We start from the raw sequence: 12192 nt of genomic DNA, 5'->3' as shown, positions 1-12192 counted from the left end.
TCAATCCCATTTGTTGAGTTAGTTAGTCGCAGCTAGAAAGTTGTTAGATCAATAGTAGATTCGGTTAGATGATTGGTTCTATATATTGTAAAACTAAGCCTATTTGAGCTACAATCCAATCAATATACAAGAGTAGTTAATTTTCTTCTCTAAACTTCTCAAAGTGTTCTCTTTTGCATCAATGGATGCCATCTTCAAGAGTTACTCTGATGTTTAATGAACCAAATTATAGTGCTTCATTTTGCATGATAACATGATTTCCCTGCAGAACAATATTCATTTAACAAGGTGGAGCCGTACATTTCTTTTCTCTATCTGTGTATTGTCTAAGATCCATACCGCAATTACAAATTTTCCAAACATGTTCGCAACTTATCGAGCAAAAATGCCTCAAATATGTGCATTATAAGATGCATGGAAGCAGACACAATGGTCAGACTATAACAAACAAGGGCATCTTCCAATAGAACTCTACATCAGAACCATTGTAAATTACAATGTAAGGATAAAGCTGTACCAAAGAGTTTCGAAGCCAAACAAGTCAGTTAAAAGTACTATCATCATAAAACCAGTTACAATAACAATAGCTGTGACTTGTGATCAATGCCGTTGAATATATAGGTCCCAGATATTGGTACAAATTGTCTTGTTATGAGCTGCAAGGAACAAAAGTAATGCAATTATTCCCCAACTCAACGATTTATTCTTAAATAGGAGAAACAAAATGATAACCCATTCTTCACACATTCTTTTGAGAAATTTAGACGATTCTGTCATGTATTAATGTTGAGTGTGCTAGCTGAAACTATACACGCATGAATATTAATTAAGTCATAAAAAGTTGAAGTCCCTCAAAATGGATTTTATTAAATTCTTGTGCTGTCTTTCCATGCTAATTCTTTATTACAAACAACACTAGGTTTTTTTGCATTACTCGACTTGCTTTTAACTATTGAACAAACCAGCGCATCTTAATTCCACCAAAAGAATTTCTGTTGCCGATAATCTACTACTGATTCTGGGTGTATACTTACCATTACCGCACAATTTTTATGTGTAGCTTCTATAAAAGTAATTACTACTTCCTAACATTGCAATGCCATTACTCACAAAGGTTACTGTTGAGCTCAAATTTAATTCTTAGGAAACAAAACATGCATGTCTACATATAAATTATGAGTTTGAATAGATTTTTATAATAATGGGCCAGTAAACACATCAAGTGTCATAGTTTAGTTGACTTTTTTCTATGTGTTATTTGCTTATATGAATCTTTGTGTTTAGCTTTTTATTCATGCCCTGATCTTGCAAAAACTCAAAAGTGACTGAACTAAACCAAAAAGGCCTATAAAATTTTCATGTTAACAATATAAAGGTTTATACAAGTAAACCCAAGAAAATAAGAACAGAAAAAAAAAACTATTCCAGATGGGTTAGAATTGCAAACCTTGATCGCTTCTTGCGATGCAATTCCTCCAACCAAAGCAGCAACAGCATGAAGCTCTGCAGCCCCAAATCGACACATCTCGTTGATAAGGTCCTCAGCTAAAGTAGCACTATTGCATCCCAAGTCATTAAGTAGGCCAACTGCTGTGCTCTTTAATCGAGATATATCCTCGTCCATTGCACTGCAGCACATAAACAGTACGAACCTCAATCATAGGTCAGATAAAATGCTAGCCACACACATTATCATTCGAACTTTTCAACACACTCCCTCCCATTATTTGAAATTTATATGGGTCCTCCAAAATTTATGTAGAACCCACAGAATTTAGTGAGTCTTATTTAAATTTTGAAGAATGATATACTGAAATGTAGTGTCCTTGAGTAGTGCTGTCGAAGGCAGATTAGGTGGCAAGCCAAAAATTTGCCATATAAATATGGCGATATGGCGTAATGGGATATTGCAGAAGCATGATAGTATGTCAAAATAAAAAAGGGGAAATAAATAGTCTAAGAAAAGAAGAAAATTATAAATGTGGCCGTTACGGGATGAAGTTTGTCATGCGGCGGTGGTGGTCACCACGGGAATAAGGTTGCCATGCAACGATGGTGGTCACCGTGGGATGGAGGATTATATTACTTTTTGTAGGGTTTTAAAATGGGCCTCCCCATACACAACATTTAGGCTTGGGTTCAGATTTGGGCCACACGGTGAAACCTGTCTTCTCTTAATATTTTTGGGGTTTTCTCCTTTTCCGCCATGGCCACCTGCTTTATTGTGGCCATGATGGTTAAAATATTGATTTGAATAGTAAAATCCCACGAACTTGCAATTATGATTTACCCTCAGGGATCAAGAGTATGCATAGAATCTTATTTTGGTGTAGAGCAGCTTGAGTGTCACATAAGTTTGAGTCCAAATTTTAGTTGTAGTAGCCTAAGCCAAGTAAACATGGTCGAAGCTACTGCCATAGCACCACAGTATTCAGCTCCCACACTGGATATGGCATCTGTCGTATTTCTAGTACTTCCATGAAATCATATTTCTTCCAATAAGAACACAATATCCAGATATAGATCTCCTATGTGATGGTAATCTTGCCCAGTCAATATCAGAGCAAAAAGTGATTTTGACATAACCTTTATCTTTATAAAGATATAATAGTCCTCGTCCTGGTGCGCTATGTATCGAAGGATACAGATGACGACATCCCAATGGCTATCACAAAGGGCATTTAGAAATTAATCTACTCTGTTTACTGCAAAGGTGATATCAGATTTGGTGACAGAGATGCGTCGATATCTTTCCAGGGTTTTTATGGTTCCCCCTGACACAGACGAAGCATGAATTTAGGTCCATACGAGTATCAATGGCATGACAGTCAAGCATACTGGTCTTTGAAAGAATATCCAGAGCATACTTTTGTAGATTGATGGGAATGCTCTGAAGAGGAATGGGCAACTTCAACTTCAATCCCTAAGAAGTAATTGAGAGGTTCCAAGTCTTTTGTTTGAAACTGTCTTAAAAGGTGGGCTTTAAGTCGCTGGATACTGTCAACCAATTAGAATGAGGTCATAGGTCGCTGGATACTGTCATAACCAATTAGAATGAGGTCATAGACATGTACAACAAGATAAATGCACAGTCCAGAAGGAGAATGAATGGAAAAAACAGTGATCAACTTCATTCCTGGTCATGGAAAAACATATTAAGGCAGCACTAAAGCATCAAAACCAGGCACAGTGAGACTGCTTCTCCTTTGTGTACTTACCAATGGCTGACACAAATTCCATCAGTGCTTCCTCCAACTACCCCTCCACCTACGCCACCTAAACCTCCCGTTGCATTAAGGAAAGGTATTGACCCTGTTAAAATATTATAAAATATCTTATAATATTTTTTATATTATTTTAGAGTATCCCTTATGATTAGATTATATAATAGTTATGAGAGTCATGCTAACAGTATCCTAAGGACAATAGCTAAGGATGCTAAAAGGAAGTTTTATATTGAAAACGGTTAAGAGTCTCACGTCGAATAATATATGGCATGAACATGTGTTTATAAGTGAGGGCAATCCCCACCTTACCAACCGGTTTTGTAGGGTTGAGTTAGGCCCAACCACATTTCTTACCAAAAACACTTGTTTTTAACTATATGAAAGTTGAATACACCATTTTTCAACACAACATTTCTACATTTATTTCCTTAACCAATTCCCTAAGGGCACTCATTAGTGTTTTCCTAATTATTATTATGATTTGTTTTTGAATTAGGATTGAGCTTATGTATCCAATAAATAGGGATTAATATTGAGTCTTTCGTTTGTTTAAAAAGAGTATAAGTCAGTACCAAACATATTTTACTATAATATTTCTTATTATTTTCTCTCATCCTTTTATATAAAATCTCATAACTGTCTACTTCAGCATAGTATCATAATCTGGTTTGATCCTCCTTGAACTGTTCTGCACTATAACCATATTTCAGAATGTAATCATAGTTATCACTTTTCCAGGGCGACCTCTTCTTTTTTCTGACTGCTCTCTTCCGGACACAACTGCCGCCTCTATTTGATGCAACCGGAAACATTTTCCAGCAATTTTTCTAACAAAAACCATCTCCATTGTGTGCAAAATCTCCCTATATATGCATCCATGAAATCTTCAGGCCCAGAAACTGTCCCACAAGCGCTAACGCGGCTCCAACAACTGCCACATTTCCTCCCATGAGCCTCTTCCAACAGCACATGTGTAGATGCTTACGGTGTAGTTACTTAGTTGCCTGCATTTGTTTTTGTTGCGGTTCTAGATATGTCATCAGTTTTCGACTTCAAGACATGGCAACATAGGTTCTTCAAACAGACCTTATTTCTTGGTTTTTGACGTACTTTCTCACTCCATTCTCCGATCATGGCTTTTTTTCCACTGTGTTTGGATTGATATAATTTCAGGTTCAGTTTTGCCCCTAATCTGGCGTTTTGGCATTGGTTCTTGCTTCCGATCATGTTTTTCCGGTCAATTTAACTGTTTTCTGCCTCAGATTCGGTGTAACTATTTGTCAATACTTGTGTGCAAATGCAACAGGTTCTATCGCAACTTCCATGAGTCCTCTCGCAGCACACGTTGTTCAATGCCATGAAGAATGGTATTCTGAAATGTTGTGTCATCTTATGAGACAGCAGATCATTCCTATTTATATTCGCAAGGGGATTCAACTAGTAATTTATAGTAAAGGTCATATGAAATCCATGATTTGTGTAGCTATGTGGTAGGAACCCAAATTCACAAGAAATAGAAATTGTATTATTAATTGAAAAACAGTAACTATTACAGAAGATGAACCCCTGCAATCCCAGAGCTGAGCTCCTCAGAGAAGAGACAATTCTCTCTCTGCCCAAACCTTTACGGTTCCTAACTGAATAATTCTCAATGTCTCTCTCTTGCTATCCCTATCAGTTATATAACTATCATTCCCCTTTAACAAACTAGCCACATCAGCAAATACAAACCATCCATCTATTTGACACATTTGTTGGGCTTAGGCCCAAACCAAGAACCTAACACTAGGTCACTCATTTTTAGCAATTACTATCATGAGTAATGCTAACGTACCCTGAGGGCACATGTTAAGAAACTTATAAATAGAATGTTTGGATTGAATGTAGAAACTGTGTTTGAAAAATGTGTACTGATTTTGCTAAAAGTTTATAATAGATTTTTTTTAACACAAACTTCCCATTTATATTTTATTAACATGTGCACATGGGGCACGAGTTAGAATTACTGTACTATTATTTACGTAACAAATAGTAAGCACGTGTTAAATATGTATTAATTAACAGTGAGACTTACCTGTCAAACTGTCCAGGAAAACTGTTGTAGTTAGCAGCAAACCGGTCAACAGCCCGAAGCAAAATATAAATTCCCATAGCAATGCTGTCATGTATAAAAATAGTAAACCAGATTTTCAGAAAGCTAGTCCCTGTTTGTAGATTATATCTTGAAACAAATAAAAGACCCAGAAGGATAAAATTCATACATAAGCATTAACTATAAAACGGACATAACCTGTAATCCTCGTCTGTTAAGTACTTCTGTAACTCCGGTAGGTTTGGAGAATTAAACTCATCTTCAATCAGGCGATATCTGCAAACCTACAAAATAAAGGTTAGCATCTACCCAGTAGACTCGGCAAAAAATCTCCCATACTGTAATAGCTAGTTTTAGACAAAGGGGTGGCATCAAGTACTTAGGGGTGAGGGGGATAGCCATTTCCAATTGCCTACTTGAAATATACTAAACTTACATGATATAAAAACCATTTATGTTAGGAAATAGGATCCCAAGAATTGAAAAAAATGAAGAATTTTGGTGAGAAAATAGGAAAAAGGAATAAAAGAGAATCTCTCCACCAAGGGTTTCCCTTTTTACAGTAGAGTTACTACTTTGTTAAGAAATGTTTACAATAATACTCAATGATAATCCCCTCTATTCCCCTATTTATACAAAAACTCTCTAACTAAACAAATAACTAACTAATTCTCCCTATTCTATACCCTAACAACTAATAATAATAAAAATGATAAAATTCCACCAAAACAAACATCAACAATCACTATAACAGAATGATAATAACAGAAGTAAACTACTATAAAAGAAAGCTCAGCAATTTCCAATCAATTTTTTTGGTTCCCAAAATTCAAAAGTGGTGTAATCCTTTTGAATGACCATTATATAAATCTATACACAAATACAAAACCCATTAACCATGACGACAACAAGAACGGCAATAAGGATAACAACAATGAAAATAACAGTTCGCTATTATGTAAGGAATTTAATTTACATGCACTGTCAATGTAAAACATATAGATTTGTGTGTTGTATTTGCATAACAGGGGACCATATGAAACATTTAGATTTGTTAAAAAACTAAATAAAAGCAAACTATTATTAAAAACAGGAGAAGATTGCACATTGATTATTGGCAATCTAAATTGAATTTGACTCGCAACATCACAAGCTTACTTTGAGTTTTCTTGCATTTTTACAGAAGCTTTTAACTGTTGCCCTTGGAATGCTATTTGGATCTCGACCAATTTTCTTCAAAGTATTTCTCGCCACTCTTTCTATTGCAAGAATGTCAGCCTCAGCCTTAGCCTGATATATATTCTGTAAATTCACATATTGTCTGCAGGTGGGTAGATACACATAGGTTAAATAAGTTAATGATATTTCTTATCCAAAGTAAATCAACTTATTCTTAAAAGCATGTAAAGATGTGGTTACTAACTCAGTGGAAGAAGTCATATCTGGTATAGATCCTTCAAGAGGTGCCTCCCCACCACCTTCATTTGTAACAAAATCCTGTAAAATGATGCAAAATGAACAAACAAATAACAAAAGTATAAGTAAAAAACAGAGAACATTGATATGAATAACATTTTGCAGCCCAAAACGTAACAATGTGATCCAAAATATGACAAACGTTTTAAGTACTTTTGATTGCTCCTCCAATCTTTCAAACACAACATTTTTTACATTCAGAAAACATTTTTATTAAAATTAGGAAAACATTAAATATTAAATGACATAAGTCTTGGGTTTTTTAAAAGAGTAACACATCCTTACAAAACCAGATGTAAGGTGGTGAGGTATGTCTAAAACTGATAAAAACTTTTTTTGGCCATATCCAGTCTGCTTAGGACTCTCGCCACCACCACCACCACCCCACACACGCATGTGCGCACCCCTAGAACTAGACATCTAGAGTATGGTCGGAGAGAAGGTGGCTCAATGACTCTTGGATAGTCTCTGCTGCCAAGATGAATAGTTTAGAATAATTGAGTTGCATTTCACAATGGGGCTAGACAAATATACATATACAGGAGAGAATCTCCCAAAATAAGAAAAAATCGGAAACTATATCATCGATAATAAATAGAGAGAATAACCCTAACTATGACTATAATCAACAATTACAAATTTTCTCAACACTAAAGTTGAGCAAATGGTATTTGAAGCAAGGTCAGAGATGTAGTGTAAGAAGCGCTGACCTTTAGAGCTGCCACCAACACCCAAAAATCCGACGAACTAGAATCTACTTCCGCAGAACTATCATTTAGCATCTGTTGCAACTCTGAACCTTAAAAAGTAAACAGCATTAGAGATTACATAAAGCCTCGTGATTTTGATTGGTGTGAGGCTGTGTATGTTCACACAACACAACACCAAGTTCTAGATGAAAAAAAAATTTAAGTAAAATAATTTATCATAACGATTCCACCTTTAACATTGAAATAGCAAGCAAATTATGGTTTTGTCAATTGTCAGTGACAAGCTAACAAAATTTTCAATGAAAATGTTTGCAATAATTTTGCTGAAAAGTTTAAAAGATTCAACAGTTTTCTTTGATTTCATCACCAACCCTCTCCAAAGGTACTATGAAATTTAAACTAGTTCACAAAAGTCAATTTATTTTTATGATCCTTGTACGATAAAACAAAAGGATAGAGTAAAATGAAGATTGTCAGAAGCATTTGTTACAATTATAAACTTACTAATTCCTCGGGGGGCAAATACTTTGAATGAGGACTCAATAGCTTCTTTATAATTATCTTCATCTTGTGCAACCATCCCAGCCTTAAGAAGCTCCTAAATTGTTCACATCCAAAGTTAATTACCTAACTAGAACAGAAGCAGAAGCAAAGGCTTAAACACAAACCTTGAACTCCTTTTTTTCTTCTCTAGTTGATGGAAGCCTACCACCATGGTTTTTGGCCCACTCATCAGCCATCTTGACAAGAATGACAACATATGGTATATGTTTATGAACAACCGGATCTTGCACGTTCAAGTCAAACCCCTCTGCAAACCTATGGGTACACACATGAATGAGAAATTGAGAACATAAAGTGAAACAGCGGAAGGATCGTGTCTATGCCATGGTCTCTCCTTTTAAACAATTAATTCGTTGACAAGTGAAATCGATGAAGCAGAACAGGATCATATATTATACAAATGAAATAAACAACAGAAAGAAGAAAAATTACTCTATACCTCTTTAGTTCAGGCCAAGGATTATTCAACCGAAGATCATCCAGAAAATGCTCAGGCTTTGATTCAATCACAGTATGCTCCTATCAGACCCAAAAAGAAAAGGACTGATCACCCAGAGCATATTATTCAATATTCTATAACTCATCAGTTCGTTGAAGTAGTGTATCTTCAGTTGTCTAGTACATACTATTGCATTTACATCCTCTATTTCCCTTCTCTGTTTAATACCATTTTTCTATTAACCACATTTGTTTATTTTATTCTCTTTTGTGGGTCAACTATGATATTAGGCTTATGTAGGTGATAAAAATAATATTATGTTTCCTCAGGCATTAGAGTATTCCTTGAACTTGCATTGTAAAAATATATAGAAAAGTACCTTCAAACTGATTCGTACAAACCCAGTAAGGCCATAGGAGCGGGCAAAGATCAATATAACATTTGCATTCCTGCAGATTCGGTCAAGCTTTACCATTGAACTTTCCACCAGCTGAAAGTTTATATAAAAAAGTAAATTAAATGAGATAGCACTTGAAAAGAATCCCTAAAGTAATGTGCTCTTTATAAAGTTTCATTTTAAAAATTATCTAAGATATATTACCAATTGGTTGGTATCTTTCATGTGAAAAGTTAGATAAAAATATCATAGTTATGAATGGAGGCATGTAATCTACATCTACGAGAAGTCACTCTTAAGTGAAAAATCATTGCCTTATAGAAGCTGTAAGAATCATAGAGCACACCTGCGTGGCAACAACCAAAGTAAATTGAGAAAAGAATGATGGATTTGTCTCAATCAATGCATCCGGATACTCTTCTACATATTTTGCTTTAACTGCATCATTCAGCTCCTGGAGAAATGAGCACACACATTTTGCCTTTGACTGCCCAAGGCTTGATTCATCAACTACGAAAAAAAAGAGAGACAAATTGAAGACCAAAAAAGAGGCAAAACCAAACCAAACAAAACAAAACCAGAACACAAGAAGATAATGTACCCAAAAAATTGTTTCCAAGGTCACCAACTTCAACTTTAGATCCATCAACTACAGTGATGCTTCCAATCCCACCAAGAACGAGATTCTTAAGTGTCTCAGAACCAGTAGGACCACAGTTAAGCAAGCAAATATTAGATTTCTCAAGGGCTGCCTGTCCTTGGTCACCCCATATTCTGCATTTTCAAGAAAAACATTTTGCCCATAAATGAGATCAGAGATGTCATAAATATTACCCAAAAAAAAAAAACAGTAAGACAGGTATATACAGATGATAATTCAATTTTTTACATCAGAATACATTAAATTAAACAGAGACTCACTGCTTAACAGCAAACGAATAATAACCGCTTAACAGCAAGCAAAGCAGGGCATGACCAATAGCTATATTAGAACAATGTTTTAAAAATTGACTAAAATGGAGGAGAGCTACAGGGGTTTTATGTGACACAAAGTAGCTCAAGTTGAAGGAAAAACTTTATCAGACTACACTAAGACTTGCAATGTAGTACGGGACAGAATGTTGGACGGTTAAGAATCAACACGGGATAAAGTAAGTGTAACAGAGATGAGAATGTTGCATTGGATGTGTGGTAAGACTAGACAGAATAAGATTAAAAATGACAATATTAGAGAGAATGTTGGGATAGCATCTATAGTAGAAAAGATAGTGGAAAATAGATTTAGTTGGTTTGGGCATGAAGGAAAAAGAACAGTAAAATATGTTTCAAGAATAATAGATCAGATGGAGAGAAGTCAAACAGCTAGAGACAACTAGAGGTGGAGGAAGACCTACAAAAACTATAAAAAAAGTTATTAAGAAAGATCTCGAAATTTACGTTTTGAATAGAAGCATGATCCTAAATAAAACATTATGACGGAAGTTGATCTATGTGGCAGACCCTACTTAGTGGAATAAGACTTGATTGTTGTTGTAGTGGTTGCACATTAATCCTTGATAACACGGACAAATGCAACCAACGAGGCCTCAATCACAATCAAGTTGCATATTTGGCGCCATTCAAAACTAAAATGTTGCGTCCGCCGTCCAGTGTGGTCAAATACTATAGTTCCGCAATACGCAATTTAATACAGCACAAAATTTGGTCAAAATTGACTATAACAGTAATGTTGAATAGCCGCAATTGACAACACTAGTTAAGGCCTAGATCAGGGTCACTGTAGCAGACCTTTATTTAAAACTCTGATTACAGCTACTGTGAATAGGGAAATTTCACAAAAAGAAAATTAGCAAGGATTACAATAACAACATTAAAGCAGTTCAATTCCGCATGAAGACACGGAAAACTCTTAGTTCAATCAAATCAATTTCATTAAATTTCATAACACCATACAACAAAATCTACAGGACCACAAACAATCAGCACTCGATGAAGTTACAATCAATCTTACGCTACAAACACACACAATGCTGGAATCAATTGATAAACGAGTATTGAACTAGTTGCGTACATGAGAAATAACAATTTGTGTTTATTGTTAGGTTTTACAAGGGAAAGGGAAGAAGAAAGGTTAGGCTAGTGTTACCTGAGTTGGCGATCGTATTTAACTTTAGGTTCTGCCATTGTTGAGCTGAGGTTATTGTTTTGGAAGTTGCTCGCTTGAGAGTCACGCACGATGTTATTGAGTTGTGTGGGTATCGGATTGTGACTACTCTCACTGAGGGAAGACGAAGAATTCAGGCGAAATGTGTAAGAATCTAGTATATTTTCACATCGTAACTTTTCTTTTAAATTAAAAATATAATAATAATAATAATAATAATAATAATAATAATAATAATAATAATAATAATAATAATAATAATAATAATAATAATAATAAATCTCTGTCCAAAAATAATTCTCATCGTAAATCATTTCACAGAAAATATAAATGAAAGAGATAATAGTATTTTTACCAAACTATCTTTATTTACTATTGATTGTATTCGAATTATTATAAATATAGAATGAAAAAATAATAAATTGAAATTATTAATTAGAATGCATAATTGAAAGATAAACATTAAAATTGTAATGAAAATTAAAATGTGACACTTATTTTCTTATTTTCTGACAAATAATTTTATAAAATGTTATAACTATTTTGGAATAAAGAGAGTATTAAATAGTTTTTTGGTTTTATATATTTTATTCGAAATCCATTTTAATCAATTATCTTTTAAAAAATGTATTTGATCTTTTATTTATTCAAAAGTGTCATATGAATTCTTTTTGTCTAGTTCTCGTAAGCCGTCTCTATTATTGCACGCTTGATATATGTGGTGTCATTTATTCATCACCATTTTCGTCTTCTTTGCAATTTCACTATGTTTTTACTCAAAAACGAACCCTAAATCTAAAGAGGGCTTAAAATTCATTGATTGTCATTGTAATTGTGGGGTGAAATTGACTTCCATAAACTATGAGTTGTGGGCGTTGTTCATCCTTAGGTTTACACAAGTTTGAATTTGCGATAGAAACCTTATTGTCATTGTGGAGAAATTGTTGTTCTTCGCATAACAACAATGATTAGTTACTATGGAAACCAATTTTAGGATTGTCTACATTTTAAGATAAGTTTTTTCAGGGTAAATCTTTATGGAAAATTTTTGGGAAATTTTATGTCATGTGACATTGTTGTTTGGTTTTTTAATCTAGGTAGGATTATAATCAAATTTGGTGTG

The 12192-nt window shown here is 34.5% G+C and overlaps 1 protein-coding gene across 4 annotated transcripts; it reads right to left on the bottom strand.

Moving 5' to 3' along the window:
* Positions 1 to 439: 439 nt before the first annotated feature.
* LOC127107945 (NEDD8-activating enzyme E1 regulatory subunit AXR1) lies at positions 440 to 11232 on the bottom strand. 4 transcript variants are annotated; one of them, XM_051045294.1, is made up of 14 exons: positions 11052 to 11232; positions 9507 to 9679; positions 9252 to 9415; positions 8888 to 8998; positions 8509 to 8588; positions 8174 to 8324; positions 8010 to 8103; positions 7506 to 7594; positions 6743 to 6816; positions 6478 to 6640; positions 5518 to 5603; positions 5302 to 5385; positions 1448 to 1628; positions 440 to 656 (listed from the first exon to the last, which is right to left on the bottom strand). In XM_051045294.1, the coding sequence occupies exons 1-14, from the start codon at positions 11087 to 11089 to the stop codon at positions 573 to 575; spliced, it is 1572 nt and encodes a 523-aa protein (XP_050901251.1). In that variant the 5' UTR covers positions 11090 to 11232; the 3' UTR covers positions 440 to 572. The 4 variants fall into 4 exon arrangements, with proteins under 4 accessions (XP_050901251.1, XP_050901252.1, XP_050901253.1 ...); XM_051045295.1 differs by having other exon boundaries at positions 7506 to 7588; XM_051045296.1 differs by having other exon boundaries at positions 8010 to 8091.
* Between the last annotated feature and the right edge of the window lie 960 nt (positions 11233 to 12192).

Source organism: Lathyrus oleraceus, chromosome 7 (assembly GCF_024323335.1).
Source record: "Lathyrus oleraceus cultivar Zhongwan6 chromosome 7, CAAS_Psat_ZW6_1.0, whole genome shotgun sequence".
Classification (NCBI taxonomy): Eukaryota; Viridiplantae; Streptophyta; class Magnoliopsida; order Fabales; family Fabaceae; genus Lathyrus; species Lathyrus oleraceus.
Note: the sequence above shows the minus strand (reverse complement) of the source record. Positions and strands in the feature narration are given on the sequence as shown.

Excerpts from the sequence above, each read along its gene's own strand:
- LOC127107945 (XM_051045294.1), bottom strand. The coding sequence starts at position 11,089 with ATGGCAGAACCTAAAGTTAAATACGATCGCCAACTCAG. Across the intron at positions 9,680-11,051 it reads AAATACGATCGCCAACTCAG|AATATGGGGTGACCAAGGAC; the intron begins GTAACACTAGCC and ends TTGAAAATGCAG. Across the intron at positions 6,641-6,742 it reads GATATGACTTCTTCCACTGA|ACAATATGTGAATTTACAGA; the intron begins GTTAGTAACCAC and ends ACCCACCTGCAG.